The 22,445-nt window shown below is 40.9% G+C and overlaps 1 protein-coding gene across 2 annotated transcripts in view; it reads right to left on the reverse strand.

The window, feature by feature from the left end:
• The window catches only part of POLA1 (DNA polymerase alpha 1, catalytic subunit), a 481,679-nt gene that overhangs the window by 303,289 nt on the left and 155,945 nt on the right, over positions 1-22,445 (reverse strand). For both annotated transcript variants that reach the window (XM_040338205.1, XM_040338204.1), the window contains exons 27-29: positions 10,960-10,992; positions 5,254-5,346; positions 1,925-2,130 (exon numbers count right to left, since the gene is read on the reverse strand). In XM_040338205.1, the coding sequence (XP_040194139.1) occupies positions 1,925-2,130; positions 5,254-5,346; positions 10,960-10,992 (332 nt within the window). The remainder of the gene's footprint in view (positions 1-1,924; positions 2,131-5,253; positions 5,347-10,959; positions 10,993-22,445) is intronic.

Here is a 22,445-nt window from a genome sequence, read left to right on the forward strand (position 1 = left end):
TAAAATAGAGAGGTAGCACTGTGCCACAAAGCAATTTGAGTTTACTGCAAGTCCCGTCTCCACAGAGACATCGCTGCCTTTTTGGAAAGTTATTTTTTGAAGAATTATCTTTCTATTCAAGAAAGACATTTTACTGTGGTGTGAGGAAAATGGCACAAGCCCAAATTAACATGGATAAAATAAGCACACTAACCCAATCGTTGGCATTTAATATCACAGCCACGATGAACCCATTTCAGATTAACATCCAATTACTGCCTAGATCAAATAAAGCGACAAGCTTTAAGGACCATGACAAGCTCCACCTTTTTCATCATATTTAGTACTCTAGATCCATTTTGTGTAATCTGCCAATAAATGAACTGTTCCGTTCAGATACCTTCCTTTACAGCTTGTTTTCAACGGATGCTAACCTAGACTCAATCAAGCTTAGAGCCTGTATTGATGTGCTTTTTATTCACTTCAGAACTGCTTCGCTTTCTATAATACACATCTATGAGAATGCAAAAGCAACTTAAAGCAAGTCAAGCTAAAGGCCAAATGCACTAGTCGAAGTCTGAATTATCTCAGAAGCATTTCAAACTGATGTCAAAAGTTTGCTACAGACATACAAAAATAAATAAATGGGACTTTAAAAAAGGTACCAGTATTACAAAATTTTATTTGCAAAATTAGATTTTTGTACATGAGGGACATGGGATGTCATTGTCAGATTATACTGCGACCTACAGGAGGATTAGACGCTGGTAAACAATTTTTTTTTTTTTAGGCAAGTCCATGATAAACCCTTCTATACCCAGCATGTCTCAGTCTGTAGCAAGCGGTACCAAGAGCACGATCATGAACACAGGGGTGGGACCTGTATATCTCAATGGATTAGGTTTTTTTTAATGGAAAAGTTCAAAAATCCCAATTTATTGCTCATCTTTGAGGGAAACAGGAAGCCATTAACTGTTGGGGCATCCAAAAGCAGTAAAACTTGGGGGTTAGAAAAACAAAACGCTAACTGGTCCACTTAAAACAAAACTATCTCAAACCTGTATGTGAATTGACATGAGACTAATGTGGGAAATGTTCTTGGATATAAAAAAAATAAAAATAAAATGGAAATGTGACTGAAAACTTACTGCAGCCCATTAATACTGCAAGATCGGAGCTACAGTCATGCATTCTTAACATTCCATGGCTAGGAAATCAACAGCCATAGGGATAAAATCCTATCTGAAACCCAAAGGACAATCATGGTTTGATAGATCAAGGTCCAACTCAAAGCAAGTCTCTAGGGAGGGCCTCCAGCAGCTTGTTGGAAGAGTCCTTGAAGGCAGCTGCATCCTCAGCCCGAACAGTGGATTGTTTAAGATGGGACACTAATCCATAAAAGGGGAAGACCACTTTCTTACACAGTCCTCCACAAACCTGTATAAGATTTACAAGCGTTTAGGAAGTAGAAATATCTTTCAGGATATTTCCAGTCTCCAAAAAAAGAAGACTTGGAACTGTTGGTGCATAAAAAAATGTCATGGCAGTTTTAAGAGCTCTAAAGGACCCTAGACTGGAGATGGCACTAGAAGAAGCATGCAAATAATCTAGCTTTACAGTGGTGTGCAATGGGCACAAATGGTCTCTATTTTGGGAGCAATGAGAGAAGCCCGACTCCTTAGAGATTTGAGAAATGTCTCTGGGGCTGATGGCTTGGGGCCCCTAGGCTGAATAGGTAAAAAATATGCAGGAGAGTGCTGGAAGCAGGCATGCGATATCTGCATTTAGAACTAGCAAATATCTGCCAACCGTTCCATAAAGTCATGCATGACTAAAGCATAAATGTCCTTAGACAAGGCAATGGAGCCGGCCAAGTCCGTCAGAGCTTAGGAAGACTCCAAAAAGGATAATGTATGATAATGATGCAGGTAAAAACTATACTTACTTTCCAGCCATTTTAGCAAGCTCACACCAGTCTCTCCTGACAATGTCCAAGCCCTTCAGTTCCTGCTTTGTAACGTATTTGCCATCTCCTGTCGGCTCCACTATTAGAGCTGCATATTTCTTTTTCTTCAGCAGCAGAAGAGACTTAAAGATTCCATCAATGTCAATCTCTAGTAATTTGTATGATTTGTTAATCTCACTTTTCACCTAAGAGATGTGGAACAAAACCAAGAGACAGGTTCCAGTACAACCAAAAATAACCACAGATATGGGACACCAAGTTCTCTTAATTATGAATACAAACACACTATATATATATATATATATATATATATATATATATATATATATATATATATATATATATATATATATATATATATATATATATATATATATATATATATATATATATATATATATATATATATATAAATCTATCTGCAAAATAATGATGATGAAAGATGTTAAAATATGGGGGTAAAAAGGTCCTTCATCTAACACAGATGTCGAAGCCTAAAGAAACTTTCAAATAGTCTTTCCACAATGTTTCTTATCGTGGCAACACATTAGCCACTTAAGGACAGCCTCCTGCACTCCTGCACGCGCCCCGGTCTGAAGCTCCGTGACCACGGGACCCGATTGCCGCCGGTGTCCCGCGATCGGTCACAGGAGCTGAAGAACGGGGAGAAGTGTTTGTAAACACACCTTCCCCGTTCGTCACAGTGGCACTGTCATTGATCGTCTGTTACCTGATATAGGGAAAGACGATCAATGACGCCACACGTCCAGCCCCGCCCCCCTACAGTTAGAAACACATATGAGGTCACACTTAACCCCTACAGCATCCCCTAGTGCAGGGATAAGCAATTAGCGGACCTCCAGATGTTGCCAAACTACAAGTCCCATGAGGCATAGCGAGACTCTGACAGCATCAAGCATGACACCCAGAGGCAGAGGCATGATGGGACTTGTAGTTTGGCAACAGCTGGAGGTCCGCTAATTGCTTATCCCTGCCCTAGTGGTTAACTCCTAAACTGCAATTGTCATTTTCACAGTAATCAATACATTTTTTAGCACGTTTTGCTGTGAAAATGACAATGGTCCCAAAAATGTGTCAAAATTGTCCGATGTGTCCGCCATGTCGCAGTCACGAAAAAAAAAAAAACCCGCTGATCGCCGCCATTGGTAGTAAAAAATGTTTTTTTAATAAAAAAAATGCCATAAAACTATCCCCTATTTTGTAAACGCTATAAATTTTGCTCACTGCTGAGGTGTTATGGAAGACCAGGATACTTCAATAGTGGCCTTCAGCTCTTCTGCATTGCTTGGTCTCATGTGTCTCATCTTTCTCTTGGCAATGCCCCATAGATTCTCTATGGGGTTTAGGTCAGACGAGTTTGCTGGCAAATCAAGCACAGTAATTCCACGGTCATTGAACCAGGTTTTGGCACTTTTGGCAGTGTGGGCAGAATGCTTCTTTCCGCAGACGAGCTCTATGGGGATTTCGACTTCATTTTTCAGCAGGTCTTGGCACCTGCCCACACTGCCAAAACCTGGTTCAATGACCATGGAATTACTGTGCTTGATTTGCCAGCAAACTAGCCTCAAAATCTCCTGGTAGACGGCTGCGTTGACCCTGGACTTAAAGGAACACTAAAGGTTAGTTTTTTATTAGATCAATTGATTGCTGTAAGCTAGAGCATTTAAATATCTCTTACCTCGTTTTTCCTTTTGACCTCCAAAATACAGTAATCCAGGTTTGAAAATGCCATTTCCTGTCTCTCCTCTTCTTGCTTTCCACCAGCATCTGAGCTGTTTTGCATGGTGGAAAGCAGAATGTGCTCGCCCCCTCCTTATGACTACAGCCCTGTGTGAAGATGTTCTCTTATCCCTCACAGGCATGGAGGCTAAGCCTAATGGGAACTGTAGTTCCCATTAGGCCGTGACGTAGCAAGAATGAATGCGCAACGCAAACCAGGAAGTCAGTGAAAATAATGATTCAGGAGTGACGGAGGTGAATAAAACAACTCGATTTCAACAGGTATCAAACTAGTTATAATGCAAAACATTACTTTTTACTTTATCAGCTACTGTCAGACTTTAATTTAAGAGGAAAATATTTTTGTCTTTACAACCCCTTTAATAAAGCACAGTGGACCAACACCAGCAGATGACATGGCTCCCCAAATCAACACAGACTGTGGAAACTTCACACTGGACTTCAAGCATCTTGCAGTGTGTGCCTCTCCATTCTTTATCCATACTCTGGGTCCTTGGTTTCCAAATGAGATGCAAAATTTGCTCTCATCAGAAAAGAGGACTTTGGACTACAGAGCAACAGACCAGGTCTGTTTCTCTTTAGCCCAGGTAAGATGCTTTTGACGTTGTTTGTTGTTCGGGAGTGGCTTGACAAGAGGAATACAACATTTGAAGCCCATGTCCAGGATCCGTCTGTGTGGGGTGGTTCTTGATGCACTGACTCCAGCCTCAGTCCACTCCTTGTGAATGTCCCCAACACTTTTGAATGGCCTTTTCCCTGCTGCTTGTGCACCTTTGTCTTCCACACGTTCCTAATAATGTGCTTTGATACAGCACTTTGGGAACATCCAACTTCTTTTGCAATTACCTTTCCCTTATGGAGGGTGTCAATGATGGTTTTCTGCACAACTGTCAGGTCAGCAGTCTTTCCTATGATTGTGATTCCTACTGAACCAGACAGAGACCATTTAAAGGCTCCGGAACTCTTTGCAGGTGTTATGGCTTAATTAGCTGATTAGTGTGGGACACTTTGAGCAAAGAATATTGAACCTTTTCACAATATTCAAATTTTATGAGATTGTGGATTTGGGGTTTTCATGAGCTGTAAGCCATAATGATCACAATTATGACAAATCAAGGCTTGAATCATCTTTCTTTGCATGCAATGAGTCTATCTCATATATTAGTTTCACCTTTTAAGTTACATTAGTGAAACAAATGAACTTTTGCACGATATTCAAATTTTTCGAGTTTCACCTGTACATCATTCTCTTTAGTAAAGATTGAATCACTTTAGTTTATAAGACAGGTATGCATCAAATTACCTTTTTAAAAGACATGGTGATTTAGAGCTACCAATAACTGCCTACTACACGGGGGGGTGGGCGGACACAACAACAAACCACCACATTGTTTGTGTTTCCATGTTGCCCTTTTTTCAGTAAATGTTTTACAGTACAATTAAAAAAAAAAAAAAAACAACAACCTTGGAAGTCAGGAAATATAAAAAATCAGTGGTAGCCATTTCAGCAAAAAAAAATAAAAAAATAAAACACGCCATATAGAGACCTTGTTTCCCAGCTTAAAGACCTCTTCCAGGTTGTTGCAATTTGTGTTTATCATGATGGAGTCAGTATCACCATATATAACTTCTAGGTTCATCTGTTTTAACAGAAAGCAAAACAAGTTACATACAAAGCAGGAAAGTACGGATAACAGAAACATTTTGAAAAAGGACGCACACACACACACACACACACACACACACATCTAAAAAGGTTTAAAAATTGCATAGGCAGAGGTTAGTAAAAACTGCTTAAAAAACATATAATATAGGCAGATGTTATGTGCAATTCCTGACTTTAGTAAAAAATCATACTTGACCTCTTTCATTCCAACATCCCCCACTCCTCTGTAGGTTCCATTCACACTTTGCTGTTGCGGTGCGTTATGTTGTGTCATAAATTAATGTGTGTTGCGTTAAGTCAGCCCATTCAATTAAATAGGCTGCCAACACACTAGAAAAAAAAATGAATATAAAGCATTTTTTCTAGTGTGTTGGGGTGCCAATAATAAATATAAAAAAATTATAACTTGAATTAAACGCACTGTGAATGTGCCCTTAAAGGATAAGTTCAACTTTTGGAACATGTTCCATACGTACCTAGGGGTGGAACATGCAACACGTTCCAGCATCTGCAGCCATTTGCTTTGAAACAAGGCTGTGCAGGGCTCCGCCCACATCATTTATTCACAGTCCTTCGTGAATAGGAAACTACAAGTCTCAACAACCTTTGTGACTGTTGGCCTTGTAGTTCTCAATGAGGTACAAGCAAACCGATACACTGACCGATCTGCAGTAGTACTGCATTGTACCAGCGATCTGCTGATCACTGGTTCAATGCTTTTCAGGCTCCTAAAACAAAAAAATCTTAAATGTAATTTTTATCTGCAAAAAAGAAAAATGTGCATTTATTTATTTTTGTTAAGGTGAACTTATCCTTTAATTAATATCATTACTAACAAAACAAGGTTCTGGAGGCAGAAGGGCATGGGTCTAAGGCGCACTTTTACACAAGATAACATTTGCCTAAAACTTCCCTTTTTTTTATCCCTGTTCACACCGATTGTTGCAACATATGATTTTCATGGAAGGTTAGCTCTACAGTGGATATAAAAAGTCTGCACACCCCTGTTAACTACTTGCCGACCGCCGCGCGCAGATGTACGTCGACAACATGGCACGGGCAGGCAAATGGACGTACCTGTACATCCCTTTAAATTTTCCGCCCAGTGGGCACGCACCCGCCGCGTGCCTCAAGAGTGTGCTTGCGTGTCCCGGGATCTCAATGTTCCCGAGCGTCCCGCGATTGCGGTCGGCAAAGTCAGAACAGGGGGATGCCTTTGTAAACAAGGCATTCCCCTATTCTGCCTAGTGACATGTCTGGACATGGCTGTTCCCCCGTGATCGGGAACGGTCATCAGTGACATGTCACTTGTAGCCATGACCCCCAACAGTGAGAATCAATCCCTAGTACTGACTTAACCCTGTCAGCGCAACCTAGTGGTTAACCCCTTCACTGTCCGTGTCATTTTTCCAGTAATCAGTGCATTTTTACAGCACTGATTACTGTAAAAATTACAATGGTCCCAAAAAGGTGTCAAAAGTGTCTGCCACAAAGTCGCAGTCACAATAAAAAAAAAAACGCAGATTGCCATTACTAGTAAAAAAAAAAAAAGCCATAAAACTATTCCCTATTTTGTAGAAACTATAACTTTTGTGCAAACCAAACGCTTATTGCGATTTTTTTTACCAAAAATATGTAGAAGAATATGTATTGGCCTAAAATGAGGGATATTTATTATAGCAAAAAAGTAAAAAATATTGAATTTTTTTTTTTTAAATTGGCAGTCTATTTTTGTTTATAGCGCAAAAATAAACCGCAGAGGTGATCAAATACCAGGAAAAGAAAGCTCTATTTGTGGGGAAAAAAGGGGGTCAATTTTGTTTGGGTACAGTGTCGCACCACTGTGCAATTGTCAGTTAAAGCGGCATAGTGCCGGATCGCAAAAAGTGGCCTGGTCATTGGCCAGCGAAATGGTCCAGGGCTGAAGCGATTAAAATGTTAGGTTTCTGTGATGTAAAAAAAAAAAAAAAAAGGAAACAAAATTTCAGAACTTTTTCCACCTTTAGGCTGCATTAATACCCAAGCGGTTTCAGCTCGTAAAACACCCGGAAAAAAAAACACCCAACAAGCAAAATCCCATTAATTTCAATTGCACCTGTTCACATCTGAGCGTTTTGTCACCTGAAGCAAAATGCCTGAAGCTCAATAAAGTACATTAGCTTATTTTTGGGCAGATTACAGGTGTTTTTCCGCTTTTTACATTGGTGACCTTTTGACCTGTGCAAAGTAAAAACGAGCGACTTTCTGCCTGAAAACTAAAAGCTCAGGTGCAGCCTTAACCGGTTAAGAACAACATGCAGGTAAAGGGCCTTGCCCCTTTTTGCGATTCGGCACTGCGTCACTTTAACTGACAATTGCGCGGTCATGCGACGTGGCTCCCAAACAAAATTGGTGTCCTTTCTTTCCCACAAATAGAGCTTTCTTTTAGTGGTATTTGATCACCTCTGCGGTTTTTATTTTTTGCGCTATAAACAAAAATAGAGCGACAATTTTGAAAAAAAAAATAATATTTTTTACTTTTTGCTATAATAAATATCCCCCCAAAAACAAAGCTATAAAAAAAAACTTCTCAGGTTTAGGCGGATACGTATTCTACCCATTTTTGGTAAAAAAAAAAAACGCAAAAAGCGTTTATCGATTGGTTTGCGCAAAATTTATAGCGATTACAAAATAGGGGAAAGTTTTATGGCATTTTTTTTTTACTACTAATGGCAGCGATCAGCGTTTTTTTTCGTGACTGCGACATTATGGCGGACACATCAAACACTTGACACATTTTTGGGACCATTGTCATTTTCACAGCGAAAAGTGCTATAAAAATGCACTGATTACTGTGAAAATGACAATGGTAGTGAAGGGGTTAACCACTAGGGGGCGCTGTAGGGGTTAAGTGTGACCACGTGTGTTTCTAACTGTAGGAGGGCGGGGCTGGACGTGTGACGTCAGTGATAGTCGTTCCCTATATCAGGGAACAGACGATCACGGACATGCCAAAGAGAAGAACGGGGAAGGTTTGTTTACACTCATCTCTCCCCGTTCTTCAGCTCCTGTGACCCGATCGCGGGTCCCGCAGGTGCGGTCACGGAGCTTCGGACCGGGTCGCAAGCATGCCGGCGCGCTCGTGACCCACGGCTGGGCTCTTAAAGGGGACGTATATATACGTCCCTTTGCCCAGCCGTGCCATTCTGCCAACGTATATCGTCATGCGGTGGTTCTTAAGTGGTTAATGTGACCTATAAACTGTACAACTTAGTTGAACAAACTGAAATATTTTAGGTGGAGAGACGTTAAAAAAAAAAAAAAAAAAAAGAATATGGATGCACAAGTGTGCACCCCTTAATCTAATACTTTGTTGAAGCACCTTTTGATTTTATTATAGCACTCCGTGTTTATGGGTACGAGTCTATCAGCACGGCACATCTTGACTTGGCAATATTTGCCCACTCTTCTTTGCACGCCAAATCTGTCAGATTGTGAGGGCATCTTCTGCGCACAGCCCTCTTGAGATCACCACACTGATTTTCAATAGGATTCAGGTCTGTGCACTGGTCGGGCCATTCCAAAACGTTAATCTTCTTCTGGTGAAGCCATTCCTTTGTTGATTTGGATGTATGCTTTGGGTCGTTATGCTGAAAGATGAAGTTCCTCTTCATGTTCAGCTTTCTAGCAGAAGCCTGAAGGTTTTGTGCCAATATTGACCTGTATTTGGAACTGTTCATAATTCCCTCTACCTCAACTAAGGCCCCTGTTCCAGCTGAAGAAAAACAGCCCCAAAGCATGATGCTGCCACCACCATGCTTTACTGAGGGTATGGTGTTCTTTTGGTGATGTGCAGTGTTGTTTTTGCGACAAACATCTTTTGGAATTATGGCCAAAAAGTTTAACCTTAGTTTCATCAGACCAGAACACATTTTTTTTGGGAGACTTCAGATGAGTTTTGGAAAAATTTAGCCGGGCTTGGATGTTTTTCTTCGTAAGAGAAGTCTTGCCACTCTACCCTATAGCCCAGACATATGAAGAATACGCGAGATTGTCGTCACATGTACCACACAGCCAGTACTTGCCAGATATTCCTGCAGCTCCTTTAATGATGCTGTAGGCCTCTTGACAGCCTTCCTTGACCAGTTTTCTTCTTGACTTTTCATGAATTTTGGACGGATGTCCAGTTCTTGGCAATGTCACCGTTGTGCACTATTATCTCCCTTTGATGATGTCAATTGTCTTCAATGTGTTCTATGGTATATCAAATGGGGATTTATTTGTACCTTTCTCCTAAACGATATCTTAACAATGAGATCCCTCCGGTGCTTTGGAAGCTCTCTGCGGACCATGGCTTTTACTGTCGGATGTGACTAAGAAAATGTCAGAAAAGACCTACTAGAACAGGTGATTATTTGTGGTTTATCAGAGGCGCTTCAAATGATGGCAGGTGTGTACTGACCATTTAACATCAGTTTAAATGTGATTACTTTTGAACACAGCTACATTTCTAGTTATAAGAGGGTACGCACGATTATGCAACCACATTATTTCCCTCCCCCCCCCCCCCCCCCCCACGATTTCAGTTTGTTTTTCAATTGAGTTGTAAAGTTTATAGGTCAGATTAAAAAGGTGGAAAAAGTTCTGAATTTATCTTTGTCTCCCTATTACATGACAGAAACCTGATATTTCAACCGGGGGGGGGGGGGGGGGATTTTAGACTTTATATCCACTGTCTGTATTTAGCGTGTACACCTTTTTTTGGCAAGCAGTTTCACATGAAAAAGACCAAGAACTGATAAACTATTTGTACCCATATCAAACTGCTAGTTTTACGCATGTACATTTATCGGCAACTAAAGTATATGTAAACTGCAGAACACCTGGACAAGCATCTCCATAGGAACACAAGAACATCTACAACTGTCAATCGTATTTAAAACTAATACAACACAACGAACAATTGTGCCCTGCCAATTCTTCATCTAAGTCTATTGAACAGTCAAGTAGGTATACACCCACCAAGCTAGAAAAAAATATCTTTTAAATATAGTACAGCATGAGAATAGACATCTCAACATATGTCTGAAAGGTACAAATAAATACAAATACAGATGGAAAAAAAAAAACAATTGATCTTTCTGTAGAGAAGTTAACTGTCAGGCGTTAAGCCCCAGACAAAGTGCATGTTTTATGCTCAGAATAGTATATAAGCTGAAACTATTTAACTGAAGATGAAGGGAGCCAGAAAAACAATCATAATAAACACAACACTGCAGCTCATACAATATAGCGGAGCTGCAAGTAAACTCTAATTAACACTGTTGCTAATTTGCTGGAAAGACTCGCATGCAGGCTTCAAGCGGCGCTCCATCATATCTGTGTTAGAGAAAGAATGAAGCTATAATCCATTAGGAAGGATTACATTGGTAAATAGGCATCAGAAGAGAACTGCTTTCCGGCTTGTTTGGGTTACAGTTTTGTAATGCACAACAACTTCGCCAGGTGTGGCCTTTTTTGTTTTCCGTGTTTGTTTTTGTCAGCAGATTAAAAAGAAAAAAGGCAGGCAAAGAAAACAAAAACTACACATAGCAGGCAATACACTTACCTTCTGAACCATCTCCTTGGTATGCAGCAAAATCTAGGAGACACAAACAGAGAACGTTAGAGAAATGGTCATTTACCACACTGTTAATGAACCTTAAAATAAGAGGTTATATACCATATAAGTATGTTAACTAAAAGATACAAAACTGCAACCAAATCCAAACCTCAGAGACCTAGTAATTATTAAAGACCCGGCTGTCATATTAAATCAAAACGACACTGCTTCTGAGCACCAGAAAGGTTACATTTTTAACCACTTAAAAGGAGTTGTAAATATTTTTTTTTTTTTTGCAGAAATGACGGTTTACAGGGTATAGAGACATAATAGTTAACCGATTCCTTTAAAAAAAATAAAAATTAGATAAAAATCAATCATATAAATGTACCTGCAGTTTCTAGTTTCATTTTTGCATGTTGTTTCCTGCTTTTGTGATGTACAGAGCCACAGAGCCAATACAGGTCAGTGATGGTTTGGAAAACCAAAAATGACGGCGGCAGGAACCCCTCCTCGATTCGGGTGGACGTCATGTGACGTCCTGGGCTTTGTGGGGGATATCTGAATGATGCCTGCAGCTAGAGGCATCATTCAGATATCCTTCTCTTCTGCCGGTGATTCTGCACAACGCAAGAACAATCATAGCGGCGATTCCGCCGCTAGATCGTTCTTACAGGCGGCGGGAGGGGACATCCCCCCCCCCCTCCCGCCGCCATCCGGTGCTTCTCCGGGCTCTCCCGTGCAATCGGGGGCCCGGAGAACGAATCGTCCGGCGCTGGCAGGAAGCATAGAGATGACTGGTGACCAGATGGTCACCAGTCATCTCTATGACCGTCGGAGGACCCGGGCGCGATGTGATGACGTCACGCCCGGGTCCCCGTAAGTAAACAAAGCCGCAATTGCAGCTGCTAAGCAACAGCAAGCATGAGATCGGTGAATTTTTTTTCACCGATCTCATGCTTTCCAGCCTGGAGGAGAGATGTGGGGTCTTATTGACCCCGCCTCTCTCCATAAAGAGGACCTGTCACACACATTCCTATTACAAGGGATGTTTACATTCCTTGTAATAGGAATAAAAGTGATAATAAAAAATAAAAAAAAAAGTGTAAAAAAAGAAATAAATATGTAAAAAAAAAATATATATATATATTTTTTTTTAACGCCCCTGTCCCCGGTAGCTCGCGCGCAGAAGCGAACGCACATGCAAGTCCCGCCGACATATGTAAACACCGTTTAAACCACATATGTGAGGTATCGCCGCGTGCGTTCGAGTGCCAGCACTAGATCTCCTCTGTAAATCTAAACTGGTAACCTGTAAAAAAAATTCAAAGCATTGCCTATGGAGATTTTTAACCACTTGGGATCCGCCTGCCGTCAATTGACGGCTACAGTGCGGATCCCAATCTCCAAACTGCCGTCAATTGACGTCCGCCCCTTAGGGCGGTCCCCGCGCGCGCTCCAGAGCGCGCTGCGGGGAAAATCTGTGTTGGCCGTGTCCCTCGGACACAGCCAATTACAGATCGCCGCGAACGGCCAATCAGAGTGGCCGTTCGCGAGGCGATCTGTGCGGCCAATGAGAGAGGATCTCATATGTAAACATATGAGATCATCTCTCATTGCCGTTTTACACAGAGACAGCGGTGCTGTCTCTGGAGAGGAGACGGATCTGTGTCTCTTGTACATAGAGACACAGATCGGTCACCCCCCCCAGTCACCCCCCCTCCACCTACAGTTAGAACACTAAGCAGGGATACATTTAACCCCTTCCTCACCCCCTAGTGTTAACCCCTTCAATGCCAGTCACATTTATACTGCAATTAGTGCATATTTATAGCACTGATCGCAGTATAAATGTGAATGGCGCCAAAAATGTGTCCGATGTGTCCGCCATAACGTCGCAGTCCCATTAAAAATCGCAGATCGCCGCCATTTCTAGTAAAAAAAAATAATTCTGTCCCCTATTTTGTAAGCGCTATAACTTTTGCGCAAACCAGTCGCTTATTGCGATTTTTTTTTTTTTTTTACCAAAAATATGTAGAAGAATACGTATCGGCCTAAACTGAGAAAAAAAAATGTTTTTTTTTTTTAAATTGGGATATTTATTATAGCAAGAAGTAAAAAATATTGTATTTTTTTCAAAATTGTCTCACTTTTTTGTTTATAGCGCAAAAAATAAAAACCGCACAGGCGATCAAATACCACCAAAAGAAAGCTCTACTTGTGGGGAAAAAAGGACGTCAATTTTGTTTGGGAGCCACGTCGCACGACCGCGCAATTGTTAGTTAAAGCGATGCAGTGCCGAAAGCTGAAATTTCACCTGGGCAGGAGGGGGGTATATGTGCCCAGTAAGCAAGTGGTTAAGTACCGAAGTTTGGCGCCATTCCATGAGTGTGCGCAATTTTAAAGCGTGACATGTTAGGTATCTATTTACTCGGTGTAACATATTTCATATTTTACAAAAAAATTGGGCTTACTTTACTGTTTTGTTATTTTTTTAATTCATGAAACTATTTTTTTCCAAAAAAAAGGCGTTTGAAAAATTATTGCGCAAATAGCGTGCAAGATAAAACGTTTCAATGACCGTCGTTTTATTCCCTAGGGTGTCTGCTAAAAAAAACATATATAATGTTTGGGGGTTCTGCGTAATTTTCTAGCAAAAAAAATATGATTTGTACATGTAGGAGAGAAGTGCCAGAATAGGCCTGGTATGGAAGTGTGTATAACAGCCCTGTATGGAAGAGGTTAAGGACCGCCTAACACCGATATACGTCGGCAAAATGGCACGGCTGAGCACAGGCACATACAAGTACGTCGCCTTTAAGAGCCCAGCCGCGGGTATCCAGCGCGCGCACGCGACCTGTTCCGAAGATCCGTGACAGCGCCCGTGGGACCCACGGACCCGATCGCCGCCGGTGTCCCGTGATCGGTCACAGGAGCTGAAGAACGGGGAGAGGTGTGTGTAAACACACCTTCCCCGTTCTTCACTGTGGCAATGTCAGTGATCGTCTGTTCCCTGATATAGGGAAAGACGATCACTGACGTCACACGTCCAGCCCCGACAATGGTCCCAAAAATGTGTCAAAAGTGTCCGATGTGTCCGCCATAATGTCGCAGTCACGAAAACAAATCGGATCGCTGCCATTAGTAGTAAATTTTTTTTATAAAAATGCCATAAAACTATCCCCTATTTTGTAAACGCTATAAATTTTGCACAAACCCATTGATAAACGCTTGTGATTTTTTTTTAACAAAAATAGGTAGAAGAATACATATCGGCCTAAACTGAGAAAAAAATAAATGTTAATCTCTTTTTTGGGGATATTTATCATAGTAAAAAGAAAATATTGCATTTTTTTCAAAAATGTTGCTTTATTTGTTTATAGCGCAAAAAATAATAACCGCAGAGGTGATAAAATACCACCAAAAGAAAGCTCTATTTGTGGGGAAAAAAAGGGTGCCAATTTTGTTTGGGAGCCACATTGCACGACAGCGCAATTGTCAATTAAAGCGACGCAGTGCCAAATCGCAAAAACTGGCCAGGTCCTTTACCTGCATAATGGTCCAAGTCTTAAGAGGTTAAAAGAAGTTCCCAGTTACAAAAAATAATAAATGCACATCTTTTTACCTCCAAAAGTATGTACATTTATTACAGTATTTTTTTACACTGAAGACTGTAAAGCAGGGGTCTCCAAACTTTCTAAGCAAGGGGCCAGTTTACTGTCCTTCAGAGGGCCGGACAGTGGTCAGTGGGAAAAATTAACACCTCATTGTTAAGTTTCAGTGGGAGTAATTGTGTCCCATCATTGGGTCCCATTGCTGGTGTCATTGTGAGGAATTGTCCCCTATCATTGGTGTCATTGTAAGGAATTGTGCCCCATCCTTGGTGTCACTGTGAGGAATTGTGTCCCGTCGTTGGTTTCATTGGGAAGAATTGTGACCCAATGTTAATGTCATTGGGCCCATTTGTTGGTGTCATTGGGCCCCGTTGTTGGTGTCAGTAGAAGAACTTATGCCCCATTGTTGGTATCAGTGGAGGAAATAGTGCCCCCAAGGGCCAGATAAAAGCAAGCAAAGTGCCGCATCTGGCCCCCGGGCCGCAGTTTGGAGACCACTGCTGTAAAGCACTACACCCATGATGAGCATATTGTGGGTGCAACGTCAGGATCCTGCAGTGTCAGTCAGCTGTCTGCTTGTACCTCCCATATGGGCATACAATTACTGAACTGCAGGTAGAATCAATGAACTATGCTAGCGCTAACCAGTGCCTTTGCAGTTCATTACCTACAAGCTCGACTGGTGGCAGGAGGTGGATGTATAGGATCATGTTGCACCCCAAATATGGGTGTAATATGCAACTTGCGCCTAAAGGTGATCTTATCCTTTATTATACAAAGCAGACTCACCATCCATCAAGTGGACACAAACAAAGAACCTTTGTGAATTTGCCCTTTTGAAATAGTTAAAAAAAAAAAAAAAAAAATTCCAAGGATAGGGAAGCCGGCAGCGCCACAAGAGGAGGGGATAGCACATTGAAATGGGGACACACGGGGGATATCAGAAGCAGGCAGAACAGAGTGGGTTCAGTGCGGGGGGACCAATTGCAGGAATGTTGCCATGTGTCTCTCACTGCAGCAGCTGAAAGCCGGCGGGAGGGAGAGAATCCTGCTTTCAGCTGCTGCAGAGCACCACACAGGGCATCCTTCTGTAATTGCCCCTATGCCCGACCACACCAATTCCCCCCTACAGGAGGACTGGTGGTCCCCCCTATCAGCGGCCCTGATTCCTATGGATTCATAAAGGGGCCCTCCTGACTGCCCTGAAACATGTAGTTACATCACCTCCACTACTTGTCACTACCCAGCCGAGACCGTGAATTTCCTAAAATTTAAAAAGAAGGATAAAAGAAAATCCCATTAGAGATCTTAGAACAGGTCTGAAAATACTCAAAACGCAGAAGAATGACGCAACATGTCTCCTGGCCCTAAGGTATCTCTGCATTATAATATTGTGGGGGGGGAGAAAAAAAAAACCTGTGTCCAGAATCCCCCTAGCCCCTCTTCGTACCTCCCTGAGCCCAATCTCGATCCAGTGCTGTGCCCAGGAGCAGCGTCTCTCTACCTCCTCACAGGGCAGATAGGTAGCAGCAACAGCCATTGGCTGCAGGTGCTGTCAATCAAATCTTACAAGGCAGTGGGGCAAAGCACCTCTGTATGTAGACAGGCAGTGGGGCTCTACTGCAAGCCCGCATGAGTACCCCCTCCCTCCAAGGGTTGCTTCAGAGGTACTTGGAAGGTGGGAGGGGCCAGGAGCGCCAGCTGGGGACCCAAGAAGAGGCGGATCGGGAAACCATTGCACAGAGCAGGTAAATGAATAAAATAAAAGGTTTACAATCACTTTAAAATGATCCCCACTCCTAAATTTGTGTTATTTGCCCAGACCCTCCTAACTGCTAGAATCCCAATTATGCTACTCTGCTACATGTCTTGGTTCAATACCTCCGAATTGCATAACCGGCAACAAAAGCATGTTGTAAATTAGCATCAGTCTCTATAAGGTCACTAACCTTTAACACAAAGTCAAAGAAACAGAAAACCGACCAGGAAAAAAATAAAAAATAAATTAAAAAAAGGGAGATGTCAGCAATGGCGGCCTACGCAAGTTTTCTCACGACGGGTACTTTCAGCTCTTACTTGCACTAGACACTAACATTTTATGTAGATACAAGATATATTATCTGTCATAAACCAGATGAACAGAGCTTTAGGATGCAATTTTGTTTTGGAAAAGGATATGAAGTTAGAGAGCTTAATGGTACCTAAACCATGCCATTAATGTATTACTCAAACAGTTAAATTTCAATAAACCACTGATAAAAAGGAGGAAAAAAACTGCCAATACAACAATTAAACACAATTAAACCTGCAGGTGGTGAACCAATGATCACAAAGCTAAGGGGTGCACGAAAATGTAGGCAGCTGAAGCACAAACTTTGAGGGAAAGCACAGGGAGGTGGGCGATGGATATAAAGCGCAATGTGCTCCTATTCAGAGGACGGGAAACACAACTGTAAATGATAGCACAGCTGCCACTAAAGAACTCAAACAAAGGAAATGCAGATAATTGTCTAATAAGAATTTCATAAAACATTTAACCAGAAACAAACATTTTCTTCCTATTTGTTCTCATTTAAATCTCTTGTAGTCTTCTTGCCACAAGTGCCTTCTATAAAATATATACGTCACCCTTATTAGTAGGTAGGCTTTTCGTTTTTCCTCTGTCTAATTTGAAGTATTGTTACTTGCTGGATGTTGCACAGATTGATTTATTCAAGAGAACCATATGGGACTGATTGCAAAACAAATCATCACATTCAAAACTATTTATGCTCTCACAAATACCAACATTGTGCCATTTGCTCTATTGTTTGGCTTTGTGATGCCAGATCGACAATTGAAAAGCTTCTTTCTTACATCAAACCCAAAAACACAGTGTGCAATAAAGCACAATGAGGTGAGGCAGGGTCTGCTTCATGTAATATTGCTGGGGCTCCCATTCTGTCCATGCAGTGAGACTACAGTTCAGGCACAGGCTTAATTTGACAGTGTAATTATTTTGTTTGCTTGCACTCATTAGCTATACACACAGCTTGGTGATGGCAATGCGTAAAGGCCAAACCAAGACAGTATCTTGGCTATTTACAAAACCAATCTGGCTCAATACCAGGCAACTCCATAGATTACGCAAAATAAATCAACAAAACCCAAGACGTTAAAAAGAAAACTCAAGTGCTTTTTTTTTTTTTTTAAAGGCCGATTTCTTAGCTTATTTTATTAGAGAGCAATCTACAAATGGTGAAAAAAAAAAAAAAAAAAAAACAGGCAGTACTAAAGCAAATTAAATCAGTAAAATGTATAGTGTTATTTGGAGCTACAGGTACCCACATTTAAATATCACAGTAGGTATTCACAAATTCATTTTCAAAGTATACAAAACTCAACGAAATACCACCCCTAAAGACAAGTTCTAGGAAGATTTAAAGGAGACAAATTCAGCTTATGTTATCATAAATATATTGTTTAATGTACTTTAAGTACAAGCACATATATACCCTAATTTCACCTGGTATCAGCTTCTTCCCTGTATATGGGGGGCTGGAGAGGATAGAGCAGTGTGACCGAGATGAGCTCATCACTGTATTGATTCTGCTTTCACTGTCCTGTAACTGGCTGGGGCAAGTCCAGGACAATCTGGAGAAAATAAGCTCAGTGATGGTGGTCGTTAGGCTGAAGACATAGCAGCAAAACACAACATAAAGCAGAGGAAACCTCTGGGTTGATAGGGGAATACTGCAACAGATCGATTTGTTGTTTTATCTTAATGAGCCATTTATTCTATCTTGTTATTTTTGGCTGGCTGACAACAAAGAATGGGGGCTCTATACTCAACACTCAATCCCAATTGCAATGTATAAATACCACTCAAAACATTGTGTGTCTTCACTAAAGCGTCCATTATATCCATATATTTCTGCAGGAATTATGTGTAAAGTTCTTTAGTGCTCCCTCACCATAGGAAGATTTTCCACACCTGGTGCTCATTTATAAATAAAAACACTCACCAGACCAATGTGGCCTCTGACTGTCAACAAGTGCTTGGAGGTCCTTTGCAATCCTCACGATGAACAGGTCTCTCCATCAGCGGTCAACTGGCCTGGGAGCAAACGCCATTTGGTGTGTGGAGCCAAGAAGTGAGTAAAACTACTAAAGGTGGTCTGGTGGAGTGGAGGAGTTGACTGCTGCTACAGAGACCTGGGCATCCTGAGGATGCGAGCACCAGGTGTGAAAAATTGTATGCCTCTTAGCACACGATACTCTTGTTTGAGCATCTATTTTTCAGCCATTTTTTTTTATTGATGTATTTGCGCTTATTTTCACGCATGTTTTTGCGCGCAAACTTATTACCAAATTTGCAATATGTTATTGGACATTTGCTCACAAATGTGTGCATACGCGTGCATTTGGCATAAATACTGACCACAAATGCAGATTTATTTCACTGAATACGTGACGATTGATTATGTGCCTGTATGCATAGGCACATTAAAAAATAATGGGCTGCATTTTAGCTCAGTAAAAAAAAAATAAGCCGTACTGAGCTTTTTCAAGCTGCAGTATTGCAAGAGGTTTTATGGAGAAAGAGCACTAGTGCTAAAGCACTGAAAAACTTTACACATTGGAATTACTGCAGAAATATATGGATATACACTATATGAAGACAAATACAGGTATTTGCATGAATGTTTTAATTAGAGAATTAAGATAAATTATTTTGTGGTAATCATACATTACAATTGGGACTGGGTATTAAGTAAAGAAGGGAGTTTTGGGACTTTAAATGAGGCTCTCGACACAGTAGGGGTATGCAAAAAAAAAAAAAAAACATTTGTGTGTGTTTATTGACATGGGAGACAAAAAATATGAAATTTGTAAGAATTATATAAGTCATAAAAATACACAAACACCCGGGACATGTTCAGCCATGTCCTGATGATCATGCGGGACTTAAATCGTTTGGTAACTAGATAGATAGTTGTCGGTGTTTGTGCCGTGGGCCTGGCCTTGTTGTCCTATTCCCGGAATTTGCAATGTGCCCTGTAAGTCCCCTTGCCTACTCAGTGGTGAGTGCGGGGGACTGGGCAGGCATCCACGCCACGCACTGTCTCTCGCATGTGACGCCCATGGCTTCATGACGCAGGCGACGCGCTTCTTACCATCCCAGCCGCTGCTAGCTTGGCGGTTTGGTCTCTGTTGTGGGTGGTATTTACCGCCATGGCCGAGGATCCTCCCTGAATATGGCGAGCGGCGTGACATTGGTACGAGTCAGCATGTGGTGTTGCTGGGTGTGTATAAATTACACTTCCTGCACCCAGCCATTCCGGTCATATTCTTGATAGATGCCACACTGCATAGAGATCCTTTATTCTCTTGCACACCACCAAGTAATGTCCCTTGAATACGCTGGTAATTTTTCATTACTTTCTATGAATATACCACCTAATCCTTAATCTACATTTTATCCATTTATTTTTAGATCATCATTAGTTACTAATCCGTACTACTCTGTCGCATAACCAATATTTACTGCTTGTGGCTTCTCTGGGGGCCTCCTGCCTGTACCCCTGAAGCATGTGGCTCTTTGTACCTCAGCTTCTGGGACAGACTCCTGTTTTTGGCCCCAGTCCCACATTCAACATGTCCCCAGCTTTAACCTTTTGTATGCAAGTATTCAGGAACGGCACGTTTGCCCTTTCCTGTTACATACCGTGCTATACTATAACAATTCTATTGTATACATTTTTTATAGATAATTGTGAGCATCGCCCCTGGTGAGTGTTATACACGAAACGCGTCGGGCCTTTTAGGATGCCCACACACCTGTATCAGTTGTCTACGTAGTTCACCGTCTACCATGCAATTATGTTTTACTATTTTTACCATTATGCTCCATTGTATTGTGCCGCTCCAATGACATGACATCTATATATCTATCTCTATATATATATATATATATATATATATATATATATATATATATATATATATATATATATATATATATATATATATATATATATATATCTATCTATATCTATATTTTGTGACAGGAAGTCAGGTAAATCTGGGGGTGTTGTCACAGACGGGAGATACATTTCTGCCTTGTTTAGAAAATTCACCAATTACTATCAGGTGTCGGCTGCAGAGGTAGCCAGAAAGGTTTAAGGACGTTGGATAGCTTCAGCTGTTCAGAATGAGAAAATTAAGGCCTCTATAAGTTGTCCAGAGGATTACTACTGAATGCTGCATCCTGAGGCTTGTTGAGTTAAGGAGAGCAGTGAGCTGAGGAAGACTTCTGAAGGTGAAGTGGTTGTTGATATTTTTGCTGTGTGATAAGAAAATCAAAAAGACTGTTTTCTGCTGGAAGACCAGCAGTGTCTGCCCAGCAGTAGGCTGTGCCAGACTCCATAGGTAGGTTCCTGTGTTGTGAAGGTAGACGGCCCAAGTGGCCAGGGTTTATTTTATGTTTTGTTTTGTTTACGCTGTTTGGATGCTTGCACTTGTTTCCAGCAATATGGAAGAATAAACCATAACCCTTGTTTTTTTCAGAGAAGATAGTTACCACTCCAATGGGGTATGTGGATGAATCCGTATCCTCTCAGAGAAACCCAGGTGCCGGCAATGCATGAAGCAATAGTAGAAAGAAATGTTTGGACAGCCGCACTCCAGAAAAACCTTCTTGGTTGCCTTTTATTGATAAAAGTTTTCAAACACCACAGCAAAGACAGGGGCATACAGCTGACGTTTCGCACTACAATCAGTGCTTACTAATTTTTTTCAACCACCCACGGCTGCCTCTCTGTATAATTCAGTGTGTAGTGAACCCACTCAGGAGGTCACACACCCCCGCTACTATATATATATATATATATATATATATATATATATATATATATATATATATATATATATATATATATATATATATATATATATATATATATATATATATATATATATATATATATATATATATATATATATATATATATATATATATATATATGTCATGGGAACTACTCATTTTCCATATTGGCGCATGTTTCCAAGTCGATCCTTGATGTCTATGTGATATACGCAAGGTTATGTGTATTTTTAGGACTTCTATAATTCTTACAAAATGTCATGTTTTATATACGACTCCCATGTCAATAAGCACATCAATTATTTTTGCATACACCCTACTGTGTCGAGAGCCGCATTTAAAAGTCCCAAAACTTCCTTTCTTTATACCAGGGATGGAGTCTCATCTAAAGTCCCAAACCTCCCCCTTTTGGGTATTATTAAGTATAGCGCCCTCTCTTTGTCCTTTTTTGTCACCGTGTATCAATACACATCAGGGAGGAAGCTTTTAGTTTTTGTATCTGTCACACAGTATACAAAATATCTTCAAATATTTGATTGATTTACATTACCCTTTGAGCAGAGTCACGTTATTACCAATTTAAAGAAATTACTACCAATATGAACATTTCTTGTTATTACCTTGCACAATATGGAGATGGCAAATTGAGGCCCCTACTCACAGCTCAAAGATGAAAGCTAATGTTTCCCTTTTTGTAATGGTCACTTGTCACTGGTCTCAGCAGCCAACTACTGGCTGCTATTGTATGAACTTTTCTCAAAAAGTTAGAGTGGGACAAAAAAAAAAACCTAGGTCTCACAGAAAGGGATTAAAACCGAAAAGGGAAAAACTGAAATTACTGTCCCTCATTCTGTCTAGAGCAAAAACAAAAACTGGGACTATTAGATTAAATTGGTTGTAAACCGCTGGACTTTTTTTTGTTTTTATCCTGCAAGGTAATGTCGTAATGTGCTAGTGTGGATCGCATACTAGCATATTATGTTAAACTTACCTGAAAACAAAGCCTTCCAAGC

This window comes from Rana temporaria, chromosome 2, assembly GCF_905171775.1.
Source record: "Rana temporaria chromosome 2, aRanTem1.1, whole genome shotgun sequence".
In the NCBI taxonomy this organism is placed as follows: domain Eukaryota; kingdom Metazoa; phylum Chordata; class Amphibia; order Anura; family Ranidae; genus Rana; species Rana temporaria.